The 22,340-nt window shown below is 34.7% G+C and overlaps 1 protein-coding gene across 3 annotated transcripts in view; it reads left to right on the plus strand.

Annotated features, from left to right (window-relative positions):
• LOC121726322 (transcription factor Sox-5) overlaps positions 1 to 22,340 on the plus strand; it is a 259,272-nt gene that overhangs the window by 231,134 nt on the left and 5,798 nt on the right. For all 3 annotated transcript variants that reach the window (XM_042113635.1, XM_042113634.1, XM_042113637.1), the window contains 2 exons: positions 17,691 to 17,858; positions 20,829 to 21,048. In XM_042113635.1, coding sequence (XP_041969569.1) covers positions 17,691 to 17,858; positions 20,829 to 21,048 — 388 coding nt within the window. The remainder of the gene's footprint in view (positions 1 to 17,690; positions 17,859 to 20,828; positions 21,049 to 22,340) is intronic.

Raw genomic sequence — 22,340 nt, forward strand, 5'->3', positions numbered from 1 at the left:
CTTACTTTCCTACTCTCTTTTAAACAAATCATCATGTACAAATAAAAATTTGTTGACTTCAATCAAATAGATGTTATCTAAGAACTAACTAGGTACTTAGTGTAATACAACTTCGATGTACGAGATGACATCACTGATATTGTTAGAATATTATATTTCCTTTCGCCAAGAGAGATTTATAGTCGAATTCGGCGGCCGGATGCTTAGACCGATGATAATATTTAAAGCGCATTTATGCAAATTTCTAAACCTAAAAACATTGATATAAAATTTTATTCGTACGTCGATAAAGATGCCATTTCCGACGTTTCGACCGGTAGCAGCGTAGTAATCGGATATAGTATTAAAAAACAATTCACCAAACGAAAATAATGTATCGACAATGTTTACGATACGTGAAATATGAACTGCGTGCATAATTACCGAATCTTACGATAAAACAAGGCCTACTACGGTGATCACCGAAGATATGTAGTTACAGAATATTGAGCCTAAATGGGGAGGATTAGAATTTAGAATGCATCGATGACTCGACTCGAGTGCGTCAATAAAATATCGAAACGGAGACAGTATTGAACAATAAATGATGGTAATGTGTCGTTCACGCACTCGCTCTCACGCTCCGACCACTTCATAGGCTCACCAATAAATATTAGATATGAAAAATCTCACGTGTAACATAATATCTATATGATTTACGTTATCTTACGAACATTTAACATTACATTTTAATGGGTTATGGCGCTGTAGTTGTATTAAACATGCCAGTCGCCAAAGATTAAACAACTACACTTCTTAGCAAGTGGACACTCGAATTTTCTTGAAAAGGGGAATTTTTTTATTCTAAATTTACATACCACGACAAAGTGACGATAATGTAATCTAAATTAGATTGTTGATGGATTAGTAATGCAACTATGACAACTAAACGACAAGCTTAACGTGCGCATTTACATAATCGCTAAATTCATATTCAAACGAACCTCCCTTACGTATTCAAAGGCTGTCTTTTCAGTTGTCCGTCCGTCTGTCACCAACAATAGAGATGACAAAAGGGATATTTTCCCATATCGGTGCACAATGCCTCTTTGTGTGCGTACGCGCATATCTTTACAAATCGCGCCGTATCCCGTTTTGAATGTCTTTCTTAGCCTTCTTTAGATTTCCTTATGTAAACTATAGTTTGGGCTGAAGATAATTATAGATTTAGCTTATTTTATAGCATTTGAAATATAAGCGTAAAGATTCGTAAAGACTAATTATGTAAAATGACAATAATGCAAAATATGAAATTTACAATCTTCAGATTCAATGAGAAATGCATAGACATTTTAATTGATTCTTTATAATGTTAATTTATTAATAGTTATATCCATCCAATATTCTTGTATATATTATTTGTATCCAATCTTTCTATAAAAGATTTTTTAGCGAAAAATTCTGCAATATCTACAATTTATTCTACTGTCAAGGTATCCAATTTCTAACAAAGTGAATAAAAAATGTTTTAATGCCTCCCACATTGTGTGCAGGGACTGATGGCATGAAAATTGCACAAATAATTGCACAATTTTAAATACATTTAATGGTTACACACACGCACCTCAACAATAGAGACAAAGAATTATTATTGTTGCTTGAGCATTCTAAACAGCAACTTTTGTTACTAACTATAAACAAAAGCCTTTTCATTTTAAAACAATTGCAGGCTCATTTATTATACAGCCTTTCAGAAGATTACAATGTTGTCTTAGTACATTGATGTAAATTGTAAAATCATGAACTATAAAAATCAAATTATGATTTTCCCACAGTTATCCCAAGACAATGATCAAAACCTAAAAGTTCTGATGCTTTTAAACCGGTTTTCATTTCAAAGTCGCGTACTGTAATTTGGAATACCTACGAGCTATCTTTAAGTTTAATAATAAGGCGACAATTCCTCGAAACATCGAGACGTACTTATTTGGTATTTGGAGGTCCGTGCTACGTTACATTTCGTTATACTATAGAAGATTTTGATCGCCATATTCTACCTTGGGGTTATCAATTACCTTACAAGTTTATTTTACAATCTTAATATAATTATGCATGGCATTTTTGTGTCTCTAACTGCCGCACTTCGAGACGAATATTATTCTCAATAATATTGTAATTAAATGAAGATTTTGACATAAGTATTATCTGTCAAATTCTTCATTCAGTTGAAGTTTAATTATCATTAGGTGTTTCTGAGTGTGGCGGTAAGACGATAAAATATAAGTAACAGATGAAAGTATGTAACATTAAAAAATGCAAACCAAATATTTTATTTAAAAGAAGAGCTCATATTATCTTCGCTTGTCCGATGTAAAATGTAAAGTGAAAGATCTTAAACATTTCAAAAATTTAATGATGGGAGTGGAAAATGTAAATGGCAAATTAAAAGAATTTAAAATGGAACGCCGGGTTGCACAATTGAAAAAAAAAACAGAGATCACGCACGGCATGCCGAGCGGCGAGGCAAAGGCAAAGGATGATTTCCAGCCAGTCGGAAGCCGTTTGGAGTTGAGGGATGTATTGCCGTTGTTCCCGGAGAGCACTCCTGCGCTAATTGTTTGCGGAAAGGGTTCGTCAAGTATTGTTTTACAAAGTTGATACGGTCAGCATACAATGTGAAATGAAATTATTGGATCAGTAAAATTTCTAGTAGATGCTGCCTAGAAGGCGACTTGATTCCCTATGTGGCGCTTGAGTATCATAGGAGTTATGTATATATTTCAGCTCATAGGTCAAAGCTTAAGTGGCTTCCTATCCGTCTCCGTCGCAATTCCCATATCCTTTGTCTATTGTACAATATCCTGCATAACCCCCTCTCCCCCTCCTACCTTGTTGACCGTTTTAATTTCTCCCGACCTCTTCATACCCTATCTAGGTCCAATATTAGAATGAACCTTTCACTCCCACCCCATCGTTCCAATTTTTACTCCTACTCCTTCACCGTTCATGTAGTCAGATTGTGGAACTCGCTTCCCCATTCAGTTCGTGATAGCTCCACCATTAATGTTTTCAAGAAACGCTTAAAAGAGCATTATCTTCAAATATCTCAATCCATTTAAATACCGTTATAATAATTAGTATAATATTATATAATATAGTATTTATTTATTAAAGACGTATTGGTTTTAATTTATCATATTTATTATTTAGTAAATATACATTATAGTATTTATTTCTTATAGACATAATGGTTATAATTTATCATATTTATTATTAATATTATATTATTATTTATTTATTCTGATTAATTAAATACATGACTGTAGATTTAAAGTTTAATAATTTTGTAATTGTGCACGCTCTATCTGATGTCTTGTATCATATCTCTCTCCGTAGGGCTGCTGTAAGAAATTTCTTTTGAAATAAGCAGTTCCTTTGTGTCGTCTTTCTATGTCAATGTCTATGTGAATAGTGTCTTGTGTGCAATAAATGTTAAATAAATAAAAAATAAATAAATATGTTTTTGTCAATGGTTCACTTGTTGTATCAGCGCTTTTTAGACGTTTATTATAAGTTAAAACACCTTTACCTTTTTAGAAATTAATTGTTTCAATAAGTCACATTATATACGTTCGTCACCAAAATTAAACAAGACGTTTATATTGTAAGACGTAGTGAAAATTAAAAAAACGGTCTTTGATGCTGACTCTACCCTGTGTTTTTTCTCTAATTTAAAATTATTTCAATTGTCGTTCGGGCCGGGTTCCGTTTGTTGTGGTCTCCGACGCGTGCCATTTTGAGCCCACTTGTGCTTTTTAGTGCCCGCGTTTACCCTTGCCTTTCGTTTCTCAACCACGTTCATATAATGGATTCGACTTTCACGAGGGCCCTTTTGGGATTTTTTATTATGTTTACGTATTAATTAATTATTCATTAATTTATGAATAAATCATAATATTTCTATGTGTGTCTACATTTCCTGGCTCGTAGAATAGGTCCAACAGGAACTGACTTCAGTATTCTGCTTACGTATAAGTAGGGGAAAAGTTTTATCTTCTTCATATACTTTAATTTGAGCTGCTGTCAATTAACTAATAAGATTAAAGCGATCAAAGAGCGGAACCGCCATGCCGCAGTCTCTTTCAGTGCTTATCTTCTCGAACTTTCTTCCAACACATTAGCCCGCGAAAAAATTTCGCATATTGTATGTGACCTATCGGGCATGCGTCCGCAAAATAAAAACGCGATAACCGCAGATAAATCGTGTCAGAATGACGTAGCGCTTCACTAATGACGGAAAAATCTCTCTTGCGTCATCGCAAGGGACAAAATGGTTGTTTAAAAACCCCTTAAAACCCCTCCTGGTTCCATAAAGCGCCCTTTGTGGGCAATCGTGCGGTGGCCGTCGCGTCGTTTTGTTTGATTTTTCTCACGTGGGGTGTACTGATCTCGAATTGATTGGGATTGATGATTGTAGAGCTTGTTAATTGAACTGGTTTTTGTTCGATTTACTTTACATTCATCGCTACTACAATTACGTGTTACACGATCAACAAACATTTTTCCGCCCGCATCGGGTGCATTCGAAATCTCATTCCGTTCCTACCTCCAACTCTGCAATCGCGCAGACTGCGAAGCATATTATACACAAGACAATAAAAACGACTGCTTAATCGTTCTTAAGTCAGATAAAGTTTTCAGTAATAAAAGTCCGATTCTCAGAGACTCAATATTCCATTTTTGAACAAGCCATATTGTAATATGCATAATGTTTTCCTTGCTTTTCCAGTAGCACTAAGAAAACTTTTTGTCAAGTTTTAAAATAATTTATCAACTAAATTTCAAAAATAAGGATCACTAATAAATTTATCGCAACACCGTATCGTAGACCACAATAACATAATTTATTGCAACAACAGGGTACTTACTAACAAAAGCAGCTTAAAAATAATCCAAATGCAAGAGTTCATACCGTCCCTTTCATCTAATAGGTAACAAATGAAACAAAACAGCACAACGTGTTTATTAATAAGGGGGTTAACGAAATCGGAGGCATCATCAAGCGTATTAGTCGATCCCATTAAACTTCCCTCCGACAGGGGCAAAAGCCAACAGAAGGAACATCTTTGTTTAACTAGATAAAATCTCTTTGACAATTTGCGCTTATTCAAATAAGCCATCCCTTGGCACATAATAGCTTAATTCTGTCGAATCATAATGCTTCAGATCCCGATGTAGACGCACGCAATCTCTGTGATAAATTAGTTTCTCAGTTCACTTGGCTGCGGAATATAATGACTACACATCGCCTTGTAATGTTATACTACGACAAATCTAGACATACAGATAATTACATCTAAGTAGGTTTCTATCTGATCTTTTCTATAAGTTTTGATTTAATTATAATTGGGAAAAGTATAAAATAGCTGTTAAATCCCTTAAATTAGAGGACTGTTGATAATCAGACTCGCTTAAACAAACAAGAGAAGTTGTTTCTGGTGTAGATGAAAAACACCGACAAACGACGCTCAAAATTAACAAAACAGATTACATTTGCGAGACTCAAAGCGGTCGGGGCGCGTTGTTTGCTGCTGATTCTTTTCATTTACCCTTGTAAATACATTTCGTATAAGGTAAGGTTATATTTTAGAATATTCAAATCGCAAAGGGAAAACACAATTAATGTGTTTGTGTGACATGCATACCTCGTTTTAATCCGTAAAATAAAAATACGTCAAATTCAATTAAATTTTTTAGTTTTAATCGGGTTGTGTAGTAACATCCGTCCAACCTCAAGTATAGTTTTAATGAGAGATACAAACGATTGATCCATATTTTTCTTGTCCTCAAACAAACATTATAAGCAGGTAATTATGTCAAATTCGCGTAATAAATTCAGATAATATTCAAATAACTCATAATAATTTGAAACGTTCCCTTGATACACTCCATTAATTCTATTAATTACAAAAGCATTACTGTTCTTTGACGCAAAATCAGAACTCCTAACATTATGTTTAATGTTTATTATTTATATTCCCAATTCAAATACGATTTCATCGAAGTCGTTTCAATTCAAAGCGTTTGTCAAATTACCCAGCTCCCCGCCCTCTTTGTAAATTCCAATTTCATCTTTAAAATCGTCACTGATTGTCTGTTTACATTTCTCTTGCTTGTTTGAAATTTGAAGACGCCAGCAAACTTAGTCTTTCGAAGTTTCTCATTGATGCTGTTCAAATAAATGTCTTATGTCTTGGCATAAATCTAGGTAACATAGTAATTAGTACAATCAAATTTTAACCAATTCATGAAAAGACATTGCACTATTTTGTAATTTTATAATGTATATTCATCAAGATAATATTTTAAAACCTACCTTTGTTTTACCAAAATGATATTAATAGACAGAATCTCGTTATCTTTGTTTTAATCAAGATAGTTCGTTAGAGCTTGTCATAATTGCTTCTAAATCTTAGTATTTAATTTGCGTATTACCTTACAATTGAAAACACGTGCAAACGGGGGTCACCGTTAAATGGTGATCAGACGTAATCATTCCGTGAATCAAAGGCGCGTGGAAGTGTATTTGATTGTATCAATAAGTAGCTTTTGCAAATTAGGTAACCATGTTTATTTGTTTCAATTGAATACGCAATATCATTTTCCCTCTTGATAGCCATCGAATTACAACTGTCGTATATTGTTACTGTTTTTAATTTTAGATTGAATAACAGTAACAAAATATTGTTTTTATATCTCTTGTTGTCAAACAAATTTCGAAGATGTAAAAGGTCTTATCGAAAATATCGCTAACTTTCTTAAAACGTTTTTCTAATAATCTTAATGGCTCGTTCAAAGTCACATTCAATGTTTTTTGCTCACAAATAAAACAACTTTGGGATTATATCTTATTGAGTGCCCGCTGACCACTTGCATAAATTATTGTATACGAAGTCTATCAAAGGACTCTTTTGTGAAGGAATGAACTGGGAAAATTAATTTGGGATGTTTTTGAAGAGACCCATTATGAACGTTATTATGATGGAAGATCAGTTTGTATTGATATTCTTTCTTTGATGTTGTAGATACGAAAATGAATTATTTGTCTTTTATAATGATTCGCATACGAAAAAATCCTTTTGAGTTTTTCTTTTTGTCGCTACAATATCTTTTACTTGTGCCCTATATTTCAAGTACGTAACATAAATTTTACTCATTAAATTTAGTGAATTAAAAAAAATAAAGCTTTGTAGCTTTTTAAATTTATCAAAAATATTGTTTTCTAAATTAAACTTCTACATTTAAAAATCATAACATTTTACTTCATAATATATTGATTTTATTCAAAGAATATACCAAATAAATTCTGGCATTTACTTTAACTATTCCGATAATTTGCGTCTTTGTGAAATAAGCGCCTGTTTTTTTTTGGCAATCGCTAATGATCATGAGGATCAGCGGTAGAGTTGATTGATGAAACCCCTCAAACAATTCAATACGTCTGTACGATAAAAACAAATCTGCAAAGCCTTTGCATGTCAATGTATCAATGGAAAACAACCCCACGGGTAAAGAGATCGGTTGGTCGGCCAAACACAATGACTACATTTCCGTACAGCGATAATGTTCACAATGAAGGCTTTAGTGAACTGTTCGCGTTTATAAAAACTACAGAGCCAGTGAATACTTGAGGCAATTAATTAGAGCGATAAATTACCTACTAAAATACGAATATAGTACTAGAGAAATCAATTCTTAGGTAAATGGCAGATCTACGTTATTTGGCTGGTTTATGCCAAACTTAGCCTAAAGATAATGTCATATATTGATTTGACATGATGTCACCAAATTACGTAGGTCCGCGATCTATCAATGAATCAATTGCTCTGATAGTACCAGCTAGACACCTGTTTATGTAATTCTCAGTCTAATGATATTTAGCATTTTGTAATTGAAAACAAATCATAATTCAAAGGTGATTCTTGTAATATCTGCTTTACATAATATCAATTGAATTTCATGGAATCTAACATTAATGGTTCACAATGCTTGAGGTGGTGCAAATTCACTTACTAATAGCTTGGGAGTAAAAAGTTGAAATCGACTCCAAATGCATTCGAATTTGAACCGAAAGGTCTAATGTTAAGGAGCGTATTGGCAAATCAGCACAGCGTCGGTTATTTCAAAGAGGCCACTCAGGATGTGAGATTGGAATTCCTGATCTGACTAGTAATAAACTTACTTTAAAGAGATTTCAAAAGAATGAATAAAGAAAGCGAAGATGTTATTAAAATCGGCGCTGACGGAGGAAAGGGTGGATCTTAAACTCGCAACAGTCTCGTTTTATATGGATGATGTCATACAAATCTTACACTTTATTGAATCAAAATTGACGGCGTCGGATACATTTCGCGTCCAAAACATTCGCCATCAGAAAAATGCGCTCATTATGTGGTGTTGTATTTTGTGCGAAGCTTTTTACGATTGAATTTAAATACTAATTAGAGTGAAGATAAATATGGATGCGAAACTTTTTTATTTCGTTTTGAAGTCGACTTTGTTGCAATTACTTTAAATTCACTCGATACAGAAGTGTCGTTACATGTCGAAATTATTGCTACGCTTTCGTCGGGATTGGTGTATTCTGCGTAACTTGATTATTGTGAACGACTGCTTGGTTCAATCCTTTTATTTTCTCGAAACGAACCGAGATACAGAACTCAAAAGGGCAAGACACAAATACTAGTAGCTACAATTATATTTACGATATTAATTGTAATTTCAATCTTGTAAAAAGATCCTTCAAACAAAATTCCTACAGCAGTACAGTTGTTGCGAAAAAACGAAAACAAAAGAATGTCTGGATTATTTAAACATACTTTATCGCCTCTCAAACTGTTGGATAGACAAAAGAGCAGTGTTTAGATAGAAAAGCATTTAGATCTGCTGTATAACACTGAACAGTGTTCGGTGTTTGTTATTTTATTAAGTGCTTCGATCTCTGTACATTTATTGTAATGCCAGTCAGTACATCACAAAGCCCGATGTTTATTTTAAAGGCAAGTGGCGAGCGCATACGTAGTACACTCAAACGGATAAACTTATCTATAATAATATTAGATGCAGCCGTAGTTTAATCTACTTTTCTTCTATGCAGTAGTTGTGTAATTGTAGTAGGTTTACAAGATACCATGCAAAAATCCGTTCAGCCTTTTCGTAAAACATCTGTTACTTACTAATTTTTAAAAGAAATATTTATGTAATGAAATTGCATCAATACTTCAAAGCTACACATTTGAATATTGAAATAGTTCTATTGTTACTCAGCTGAAAAAATTAAAATACTGTAAATTTTTTATAGAGCTTCATTAAAGAAAGTAGATATAAATTTACTATCTTTCAGATTTTATTCGCAGTTTTTACATTGGCCTATTTTTTTGGCAATCACACATCAAAAATCAATTGCCTAAATACTCACACCATTTAGATTTTTATATTTATACAGCCGACTGTACATGTAACTTTTATACCGTCTATTTCAAACCACGTAAGTACACTCACCGTTCGATAGTTGGGATTGTATAAAAATAAATATTTACGTTTGACCACGTATTGTTGACGGCGTCAGGTACCTGTAGATAGCTGGTGGCGATGGATAGTTAACCATCTTCTTAGCTCTCTAACTATTAAAAGTTGATCCAACTATTACCTGAGGTTTCAGTTTAGTTGTGTCGTAGTTTTTTATACTTGTTAATGTTATGACTTGCTCTATTAAATCTAAATTTGAAACTACGACGAATTTATATAAAATTTCGACGTTTTCTTATAAAAAATTACATTCTTAGAATACTTTCTCATCCTTCAATTTTCAAGGATATAAATAAACATATTTTAGTAACCATTTGATATATCAAAAAGCCTTTTATTGGGAGCTGAAGACAGATAGCTGTCGTTTCAGACAAGCGTCCATCTTCAATATTTCCGAGCCAACTGTTTATTAAAACAACATAATAGCTTTGTTGATGGACTTATAGTATACGGTTCATAGTTTTAGGCACAAGAAATAGGAGTTTAATTAAAACAATGTAGGTATACCTAATTCTTTTCAATAATATTTGGATTAGATTTATTATTAATTGGAACCTACACTTATTTACAAATGATTTATAAAAATAAAACTTAGCATTTATTTCGGAAAAAGCAAAATTATGCGAAATCAAAAGGTAGCACCAACAAAAATTTTAATATTTGCATAAGAAAAATAAACAACACTGAGCCTAATTTATTTAAAGATGTGAAACTACAAAGGCGCATCTTGAGTTTTGGTCCGTTGCATCCTCGTTACTGCATCCTCGTCTTAGGCTTGTTACCCGGTTCTCGGCGGTTTTATCCGGTTTTATCCAGCCTCATCCAGTTCCGCCTTTTCCCGGCCAACTCGCTTGTTACCGTTATCCGGGTGGTTAACTTGAGTCTCCTCCAATTATTTCTAGCTCAAACCGTTTGGAATGTTACTTTTAATTTTTAGTCTTGTTACTTTTGTGGCATGTTCGTCGTACATTGATATATTTTATACTAGATGACGCCCGCAACTCCGTTGCGCCAAAACTCGTTTATCGCGTGGGAACCGTAGATTTTTTCGGGATAAAAAGTACCCTATGTCCTTTTCCGGGACTCAAAGTATCTCCATGCCAAATTTCAGTAAAATCGGTCCAGCGGTTTGGACGTGAAAAGGTAACAGACAGACACACAGATACACTTTCGCATTTATAATATTAGTAAGTATGGATATTTACCGATTTCAACTTTTCATTATCTTGTAGAGGAGTACTTATATTAATTAAATACATAATATTTTGTCTTGTTATTTGCGTATTTGCGTATTAGGTGTGACAATACGTATATATATATACGTATTGTCACACCTAATCATTGACGGAAATGATTATTACGAGTTAAATTATTATAAAAAGTTAAGGAATAATATGCATTATGTACTTTATGGAATTTGAAAAATTAAAACAGAAACTACCCACATATTTCGATCGCCGTCCATTACGTATTAAAACATTAAACACCAATAGAACACTATTTTCTTCCCTTGTCCCTTTATTTCCCGGGAGATTAGGTTGAGGTCCATTAGCGACAAAGGACAGGTGTTGCGTCAGTGTACACTAAGCTTTATTAATCTTTTCTCTATGAGGTTTCGCACTTTTATGGAATCCATTGATGTGGGTGGAAAGCTGGTCTAAATCTTTAGATGTGTTTGATTTTTCCTTCCAAAGTTTTACTAAATTGTTTTTCTTTTCTTACCTATCGAAGTTTGTACATTACACAGTTTGTATTGTCCAATAAAAATTAAAATTTTCTTTTTATTCAGATTGTTATTTAATTTTAAAAAAATCTGAACTTTAGTGCTCTAAAGTCATATCTATTGTTAACTTTAATAATAGTAAAGGTATCAAAACTATAGCTTTCCCTATTAATAAAACAAAGTTTACAGCTATTTTTACATAATTTGCGGTGAATGGAGTCTTCGTTATTACTCTATTTATAATTAAAATGCCAAGTATCTATTCTTACATTTCATACAGTGGTCGGTTTGTTTAAAAACGAGCTAAATTATAAGATTGAATGCAGAACAGCATAATGACTCCACTTCACAGACTCTATCGCCCACAAAACATCTTGAATGTGAAAAAGATTATTGTGGACGCGGTCTTACATTTTTGTGCTCTTTGTTCATTTTGGTGTTATTTAGGGTTCCGTACCCAAAGAGTAAAAACGTGACCCTATTACTGAGACTTCGATGTCTGTCCGTTTGTCTGTCCGTCTGTCTGTCTCCAGGCTGTAACTCGATAACCGCTATAGCTAGACTTCTCAAATTTTCACCGATTGTGTATTTCTGTTGGCGCTACAACAACAAATACTAAAAACAAAATAAATTAATATTTAAGGGGGGCTCCCATACAACAAACGTTATTTTTTTGGCCTTTTTTGCTCGTAATCAATATTGGCAATAGCTAGGTACTTGAAATTTACATAAATGCCTTATTTATATGTCTACTTTAATAATTAATAATAATATTTAAATAAAATAAAAAAATTAAGGGGGACTCTCATACAAAAAAAATAAATTTTGGCTTATTTTTCCTCTATAACGGTACGGAAACCTTCGTGCGCGAGTCCGACACGCAGTTGGCCGATTTTTTTTTCTTTTTATTCTTATCAAACCTATAATGTAACTAAATATAAACAAATATAAATCATAAGAATTAACTAAAATTTTACACAGGATTACGTCAAAACTTTGACCACCTTTGACGTACACAAGTGTTTAGATAAAGATCAACATAATTTAGAAACTGGAACTTCAACATGATTAATTTGATCTATGTCTGATTTTCAACAAAAAAATTATAAGGCAGATAGTGAATCTGAAGACTTCAACAATGTTGTTTTAAAACAGGTAGAGCTAAATAATACACTATTTTATCTAATCACAAATTAAACTTTACCTACACTTGCCATCCAAAATGTAACTCAATCCGTAAATAGCAATGATAAAATAAAAGTTGTATCCATACGAAAACAGCGCTCTTATTTCCGCTGTCTAACGGAAAACAAAAATAAACATAAGAGTACGCAAGGAATAAAAGAAAAGCTGAAGTGGGAGCGTCCGGGAATAGGTAAGACCGGGAAGAGGCAAGAGGGGGGTTCCCCACCGCCCCAGAACGGGGACTCCCTGGGAGCGGGGAGTCACTCCCCGCGGGGGCTGCGTTAGTCTGTAAGCGTCCCTTTGGGTTTGGGGTTGCTTTTGTTTATCGTCTCTTTATTTATTCAACCTGATACGCTCCAGTTCGTTGTTTTTAAAACTAATAGGCTTATCTGTTTTTGTATTTGTTTATTATTTAGGTATTTTGGCTGGGTAGTATAATGTAGAGATGTATTCCTTTAGTTACATAGGTGGTTCGGTTTACCAGTGATTAGTATCGTCACTTTTTAAAATAATTAATCAATTATTCTGATGTAAGGCATAAGCGAAGGGCTCTTTAAAACACTGTGTACAGACTATGCACATTTGAATCCTAGGGCAACACCGTAAAATTTTCATCGTTCGTTAAGATTTTGTCAAATTTTCGTTTTTTTTTTTCAAGTATAAAACTATCGTCATTCGTCGAAGACTTTTAGTCAAAGCGTTTCCCATCCCTAGTTAAGTGTGAAAAAAGAAGTGACGTTTGAAGTTTCGTTGTCGAAAGTTGGCACGTGTCGGAGCGTCGTCGTCGTACGGAGTCACCTCGCTAATTTGACTAACCACAGACCCGGGGGGCCAATCCCGGCCAATCCCGACCGATCCCGGGGATTCCCCATTCAGCCACTTTTGTCTTTTTCATCAACTTTGATTGTTTGCATTAACAAGGGTTGTTTAATGATGTAAGGTTTATATGTTAACGAGGAAAGTTTTGTTTGTTGGATTTCGCAGTCGGGATAAAGTAACTCATAATATTTCGAAATGTAACGAAACAATAATTAACGAATTTAGCTTGCGTATAAAATGAAAAGAGAGTATTTTTTATGTTATAATACGAGTAACTATTGATAATAAATTATATGAAGAATTATTATTATTTAGATCTAAACCTTTGGAACATTTAATGATTAAAAATCATTAAAACTACAATGAATCTACTACTAAAAGAACCACACAAACATGTTAGGAACCAGATAAAAGCATACCTAAAAAACAAAACTAAATAAAATCATTACATCCGAGTCTTGTACTTTTCGAATGCATTGCGAAAACATGGGGAGCCGATAATACTATAAACCGCATAATCACCACTGATAAGATCAGTGCACCATTAAAAATTGCGAATCACTCACCACAATAACACGGACCCCTGGGGCTCCCGATGGACATGTTTGAAGACAAGTTGCGCGATCAGTTTGACAGGATAATTGCCAAATCAAAATGTTTTCGTTCGATTTTGTAAAATTGTGTAATACATCATTACTAGTTGATCCGACAATCCTTCTTTTGCATCGATAATAATCATAATAGTTAATTGTCTAACTCCCCGTCTCAATTATAGTTTAATTAAGGCCAAACAAAAAAATGTATAAAATAGCTTTCAATAATGGATTTAGATTTATATATAGAAGCGGCACCAATTCTAAACACTTATCCTTTCCCTCGTCCATTGGCTATGTCAAAATACTTGCATTTATGATTTGCATTTATTGAAAATCATTACGTATCTAGATTGAATGTAAAGATAAAAGCAATTATTATTGCAACTCAGCAAACGTTATTAATTTTACATTGTATGCTGACCAACTCAATATACGTACGTATCTTGTTAAACTTATAATGGAATTCAAGTTTTGTATTCTTATAGCTCTAACTTCTTGTCATTATAGATATTAGCTAGTCAAAACTGTACCAGGTTTGTTTAATATTTTAGTAATTCGTTCTTATTTTAGTAGACTACACGTTCACAGCATTCATTTTGTTTATAAAATCAGAAATTATCGAGACCTTAGTCTACCGCTCTTTAGTCATGATTCTGCATTAGCGATTCGTTTTGATTTGTCATCCTCGCAATCTGTTTAATGGGTCCCGCGATTGTTACCCTTTGTGTTTTTATTCGCATTATCAACACTGCATCAACACAATTGATGCAAAAAGGTTCATTTCTCACGGGCTCGTTAATTACAGATTTCACTTAGCCCTTTTGATTGCGCCGAATGTTTGAGTCTTGAAAAATACTGACGATTTTACTTTTCACTGTCAGGTTATGAATTTGCTGAATCGAGCTGAATTGTGACGCAGTTTGATCGGAAAGTTTGTCCAATCGACATTGCCGGTTTGTTTTATATGTTGTTTCGTATTTACATGAACTGCGGAAAACTTTATTAAATTTTGCCTACGCCAAGTCCTATTAGCAATTAAGATATTTCTGATGACGTCAAATATTTCGTCTAAACAGCACATTACCCTACATTAAGTCGTCGACATCACGCCTACAAAGAGACCGAAAAGATCATCAAACAGTTAAATGAGTTGCATAACGTCCAATAGAAATGACTAATAAACTAAATTATCACATAAAACTAATAAGTCACCAATCATTGTTACGTCTAGATCGGGGGCATTATAAATAATTTGGCATCTGAATAATCTGAATAATATATCTGAAGATTTGGAATATGTCGTGGTATGACGGTAAATATTATGATTTCACCTAGATCTTAAATCTCTTACGTCAATATGACGTCGGTTTCATTACAATTCGACATAATATCCCCACTAAATCCTTTAGTTCACCCACCATATTCTAAATCTAATTGCTGAGACATTTGTGTTCATTTTGTGACACTAGAATCTAATAATGGCTTGTCCGGCTTGCGTGAAAAAACAATATGAGTAACGGAATTAACGTTGGTAAATATAATATTATTATGTGTGTTAAAAAGCGAATATTATAACGCTAGGGAAACTTGACTGCTTGTAATACTATTTATTAAACTAAAGCAAAGAATGGCGTAGGTGGTAAGGACAAATCAGGATCCTGACGATCGCATATTGCGCTAATCGACCAATAACAATATAAATAGCGGAACATTAAACTCATGAGTAACGTAGTGCCAAGGACGTTATGACAGAGTGTGCATGTTTTCTACGGCTATTTATATCGACCGCCGTCTTTATTGATCGGGCATCGGCGAGTACCGCCAGATCACGCCCAGCCACTTCTATTGGCAACCCAAACATTGACCCAGAGCATTTATCACCATCTCCCGAACGTAACGTCTCATTTACGACGGCCGCTCCACCTGCCCGCAACAATAAATATACCGCAGCTGCCCACCTCTATCAAAAGCGAATTTTTGCCGTCCACTCCCACATTAATAACGCCATCAAAAAGTACTGAAACCACCGAAACGACTGTCAACCGTTAACCGTAAAACGTAACCGCCGGTAGGACACGCCGCTATTAAATAAACTCTTTTTACATTAGATAAATCGCGTACGTTATTCGGGAACATCTGTCGCCCACCAATTACGTCCATACATTATGCTCAGTTTGTTGTTTTTAATAAAAAGTTTAATCCGTTCAGTTATGACGGCAATTTGTCTGCGGGATGGAAAAACTTGGTCGATTACCAGAAGCGCACCGCTCGCTTATCGGCCCGGGCACCGATTATATCCCGGATTTTTATTCCTGTCAAACTTATTTATGTCTCCTCTTTTGTCTTACATTAGCGCTTTTTCTTTCATCTCCTAGCTATATTTCACCCTTGAATTATTCACGCCGTTAAAATTGAGCATTCTTTTGTATGAGTCAAATAGTCGTTCGTCGGGAGGAACGTTTAATCGAGATATTTCGATTTCATCAGCCTATAATGTATCTCGTACCATTAACGAGTCAATATACACATAATGATGAGTTGATAAAATGTATATTGTGATATTCGTCAAGAGTCGTGTAATTAATCGAAGTTTTCTGTTTTCGAAGCGGTTTATGGCCAGTAAGATTTAGTGAACGTCTCCTCTGGTTGATTTGTGCTCACAACTTGGCGCATTCTTTGTCACGAATGAAGCATAAGAGTGCAATATATCGTAGGGGACAAATTCTGCGTGAAAAGATCCCTCCTTTAATGTATTGCCGGCGATTTGTGAAATTGTTGCTCCTACCCAATAATTGCTTGGGCGACATCTTTGTATCTTATACGTTGGAGATTTTTTTATACGTGGGAGAGCCATGCTTCGGCACGAATGGGCCGGCTCGACCGGAGAAATACCACGTTCTCACAGAAAACCGGCGAGAAACAGCGCTTGCGCTGTGTTTCGCCGAGTGAGTGAGTTTACCGGAGGCCCAATTCCCTTAACTATCCTCCCCTATTCCCTTCCCTTCCCATCCCTACCTTCCCCTATTACCCTATTCCCTCTTAAAAGGCCGGCAACGCACCTGCAGCTCTTCTGGTGCTGCGAGTGTCCATGGGCGACGGAAGTTGCTTTCCATCAGGTGACCCGTTTGCTCGTTTGCCCCCTTCTTTCATAATAAAAAAAATCTTTGAGAGGTGTTTGGATTATAATACTTGCCAATACTAAATGTTTAAAAAGGGCGAAAAGGGCGATAAGGAAAATAAAATATGAGTATTACATTTTACATTTCTAAAATTTATGTAAAGGTCATACCATCAAGATCAGCTCGAATCCAGACTCCCCTGTATGTCCCATCCTGCAATACAAATTATCGTAAAAACTCCTTTATCATTAGATCTTCAAAATTAATTAACAACTTGAATGATACTCCAGAACTTGATTTTGATTTGTTTATAACTTCACCTTCTGCCTTGAAACAAAAGTTGATACAGCACTGGTTTGATGTGATTTTCTGATTCTCTGCTTAGTTTTTTTGCATTCTTTTTCTTCTTATTCAACTAAATTTATTATCATTCATTTTGCATTATATATATTTTTTTGCTTTCTCTGTCTTATATATAGCTTATATGTAGCTCTTATATATAGTATCTGTATTCTGTATGTGAAAACATATAAATGGTGCTCTGATACCTTCTATTAATATGGAAATTAGTATTATAACACTGTTTGTTTTCCAAATAAAATTACTTATATTCCGTGTCACTTCTTCAATCATCTTATATTTTTTCCAGGCTTTAACAGTTTTTTTTTTTCATTTCAACAGAATTCACTTGGGACGGTGTCAGCGGAGTTGGAACTTCAGAGACTGCAACAAGAGCACTTGAGGAGACAAGAGATGGTGCGACGAGGCCACTCCCTGTACCCTGGACCTCCTTTGGCTCTCCTGCCTCTGTTGGAGCAAATGAGACCGCAACCTCCACAGACAACCAATGTGAGTATTTCTTTCTTTTTTTATCATCTCAATGCTTTAAATATCTGACAATACAAGCTGCTTCAAGATAAAATCAGTCAAGACACCACCGCCATTAGTCGCCTTTAATTTTCGAATGTTACCACAATGACATACCAAAAATGGAATCAAACTGATGAAACTACTATTCTCGTAGCTGTTAATCTGGACTTTCTTACGATGTCTCACTAAATTACCGTAGATATAATCAACAGAAAACAATTACCGGCAGCGGCTCCTTAAATTATCGTTGAAATATGTGGGACGGTGGACGAGGTGTCGCATAGTTATTGTCGGATAAAGATCTCGTTCAATTAGTTATCCAAATGGCTACTATCATTTTGATGGTACAAGAAATTAAGTAAACAGTCTTGAGACTAATCAGCGTTTTTTCGTGAGAGTATTTTTAATGATCGACATCCACATAAAATTATTTATTAAAATATATTAATATCTTATCTTAAATCTTTAAACGAGCAATTCTTGTATATATATATATATAATTAATTGGAATCTCGGAATCGGCTCCAACGATTTTCATGAAATCTAGTATATAGAGGGGTTTCGGGGGCGATAAATTGAACTAGCAAGGAATCATTTTCAGAAAATGTCTTTTTATTCGTGTTTTATCGATAATCGATAAATTGAAAAATATGACTCTTCCTGACATCTATTGGCGAATAATAATACTATTTTGTGAGCAACTAATTGTTTTAACGACCAGCAGATGGCGTTATTAAGTAACACGAAGTCAATGAGTGTTTGCTATACCGAGCAAAGCTCGGTCACCTAGGTACTATTATTTTATAAGGCAAGAGCATAATAGCAAGAGTGCAAAGTAATTGTCAGTAAAGTATTTAAATTGACAAAACAAGTTATAATACACATAATAAAATATTTTTTGGTCCAACCTAAGGTAAGTACCGTAATGAGCATAAAGAAGTACTTACCTAACTAATAATTTCTTCCCATTTGGCCGTCAACGATGTGAAATGACCCCAAATTCTTGGCCCACAGCCAACTAGAACAAGTCCATTGAAAGAAGCTTGCTGAAAGCTAACGTATAATAATTGAATATGAACTGAACATTTTTCTACCTAATGCTTAATTAATGATTAATCAAAGATGAGCACATTGTCGTTTCCTTTCAGTAATAGTTTTATATGGAATTGAGAAATGCAATTAAAAAGACGTACGTTCGAATTAATCGTTTTGGCAACCTGATTTGTGTTGGCTAACATCCTGTGTGTCATACGGTGCGTTGGATTGTATAATATTTACCTTTTACCTACTTAGGTTTTAGTATTTCTATTTAATTTACATTTAATTCGATTTATTTTGAAATCGTTTTAATACTAAGATTTTATATTTTATAACTACTTTATGATCTATGATTATTATTTTGAAACTCCTAAGTCGGTGAGGAGTAAAATTGGACCTACAGGTAAAGTACCAGAATTAAAGACGATTAACGATTACACAATCGTCGTAAATATGAAATAAAAAAACATCCGTTTACAAACTACTGTATCACGTCAACACCAAGCCCTAAAGGTTAAAATCAATTAAACTAATTACGAATCAACTTTCTAGTTTCTGTCTTGTTGTCAACATCGTGTCACCTAATTATAATAAATTAGAAGATATTCAAAACAATCAGGCAGGAAATTGCGCCAATTAATCGTTACTCGGTTTACGAGCGGACGACATGCCAGCCTTATATAACCTTTTTTCTTTCGAAATTGTATTAATTGGTCGTTAGATTAAATGTGGAATCTTTAAAATGGTCACGTATTTTTCCCTAAAATCTATATTTTACATTATTAAACGTTATTAAAAAAAAAAGGAAAATATTAAATTTCGGCTACCTCTACGAATAGTAAAGTAGGACTAGCTATTATACATTTTCGAACTTTTAAACTTTGAATTTTGTTGGCAATTAACCACATTCGTGAACGATTAAAAAAGGTAATTCAAATACTAAATTTCATCCGAATCTGTCCAACTTTTAAATTCTATGTAGGTTAGTAAATACTGAATACATCCTAAACAAGTAAACAATCATTACATTTTTCCTCTTTTTAAATAATATGCAGGCAAAAGGATTAGCTACCTTCTACCCTCTTATATCGTTTTAAGTTTTAATTGACGTCTACTTTAGATAGAGCCTTCTGCCTAGCGATCTTAAGGTGACGCCGCGTTAAAGTAAAAAACCGTGTTGGATATGTTTTAGATTGCTTGTTTGCTATAAGAGGCCGACCCGGCCTCTCATAGAAAACAAGCAATGGAACAGCAAAAAATGGAAAGGGCGTAGCGACAAAATGGTTTTTGTCGCGAAATTTAGAAACCATAAATACATTTCATATAAGATATGGGCAAATTAAAGTGTATGCTTGAACTAATCTATGTACACATTTTGAAAGCTTAAATCACTCTCCTCTGTTGGCAAAATAGGAATCCCTTTTTTTAAAGAGGTCTTTTTGATTGATTATTCTGTGTTATAAAAGTTGATCAATCGTGTTATGTTATGGGTAATTTAAAGACAAAGACATGATGAATACTGACAATGAACTTTAATTTCTTAGCTTTAGTCATTGCTGAGAAAAATCGATATCGCTACAGCCAAATTATCAAGGCGTCGCCTTAAAGTTGTGCTCTACTACTATAGTTTAATTTTGCCATCTTGCAACCTGCTAGGTTTCACGCCGTGTCAATAAGGTTTTTGCAGGTTTCCCTATCCTCTTGGAATGTAGTTTTTACGCGGTATTCATCTTCCCCTAGCACGCGGTACACAACAAATCAGTATTTTTCTTTATGAAATTAGTATTTAAGGTCAGCAAAGATCAGCAGGTCTTTTACCCTCTTGCAACGAACTCTTAACTTTTACCTTTTTTCAACATTTTATAAATTTAATCTTCTAACTTTTTTAAACTCTACATCTCTATATTCCAGGTGGTCCCCAACTCTCCCTGGCCGGCGACCGCTCAGCTCGCTCAGCTGACAGCCAGCGCGCGTTCCCCCCCACCACAAGACCCGGACGCCCCCCTCAACCTCAGCAAGCAGCGATCACCGTCGCCAGCACAGCCCATGATGCTCCCGCGATTCGTGCCCTACCCGCCCATGGAGGACTCCTATATGAAAAAGGAGGAGGAGTATAATGCTACTTGTAATGGTGAGTGTTACCGAGCTACGTTCGAATATCTTATTAGGTTAGATGGTTTAATAGTTATAAAGCTCAACAATTTATACAGATTGTAACAAAACTTAGTTATAATACTTTAGGGTGTGTACTGTGTATGTATTCCTTGTAGAGGGTTCACTGTGAAAGTAGCAGCGCTTAAAGACCATTTTTTGTGATTTGTATGGGCAAGCACCCCAGCGTCACGAGTGTCCCCATAGAAAAGTGAAAAAAATGCGCTTTCAGCGTCGCTACTTTTACAGTGAACTCTATACACGAGACTCATACACACCGTAAACTATTATCATTAAGTTTTGTGACACCCTGTTATAACCGTTTCGATTTTTTTTAATAGGACACATTATAAATACCTAATAAAGGCAATACAGTAGCATCGCATGCGCGTGAAACTTGTCTTTGCGGCGTTTCATTTCAACAACGTGGCTTGTATATTTGTATTGTTGCTAGCTGGAATTTGGAATTTAGGAAACCGTACCTGTGCTAAATTAGAACTTGGCTGGAACTATAAAACCATTGGAAAACAAAACACACATTGAGTCACACGTGTGGGGATAATAAGCATTATGACGCCAGTAGACGTCACTAGAACGCACGTTCCAAAAATAATAGGACAGCTGTCTTATCAAATCAATTTTTAACCTCACGACACTCTGAGGTGTTAAGTATCTGCATTTAGTGCATTAAAATGATAATAGAAGATTATGTTTTCCCTAATTACTTTCAACTTTCATGGTCTCTTTTTCCACATTTTATCCATTGCTAAATATCGACGGCGAAGCAAGTGCAAGGCACTGCAAGTAAGGTTGAAGATGTTTTGGTGACTTGTGTCAAATTCCCAAGTGTTTTTGATTTAAAACTTAACAGTTATATCGAAATAATAGAGATATATATGATGCTCCACACCACATTAGTATCTCATGCTAATTTCACAAAGAACTTCTGTTACGTGTAAACCGAAGTGATCAAATGCACCTCGTCTAGCGACCAGCTTCATATATGAAGCTTGGAATTGATTCCCACTCAAACACTTCGACGGCATGTCATATCGAAGCCGTCAATCTATATTTCAGTAAATCTTGTCTTTACTGAATGAAATATCTGAATTACGGCCACTTCTTCCACATTTTGCCCAGGGCTAAATCTGTATTTAGCCCTGGGCAAAATGTGAAAGAAGTTGCGAGTTGCATTTGCTTCGCTGTCAAAGTGTGTACCTACTTTGACAGCGAAGCAAGCGCAAGGCATTGCAAGCGATGTCTTGATAACTT

Source organism: Aricia agestis, chromosome 4 (genome assembly GCF_905147365.1).
Source record: "Aricia agestis chromosome 4, ilAriAges1.1, whole genome shotgun sequence".
NCBI classification, from domain to species: domain Eukaryota; kingdom Metazoa; phylum Arthropoda; class Insecta; order Lepidoptera; family Lycaenidae; genus Aricia; species Aricia agestis.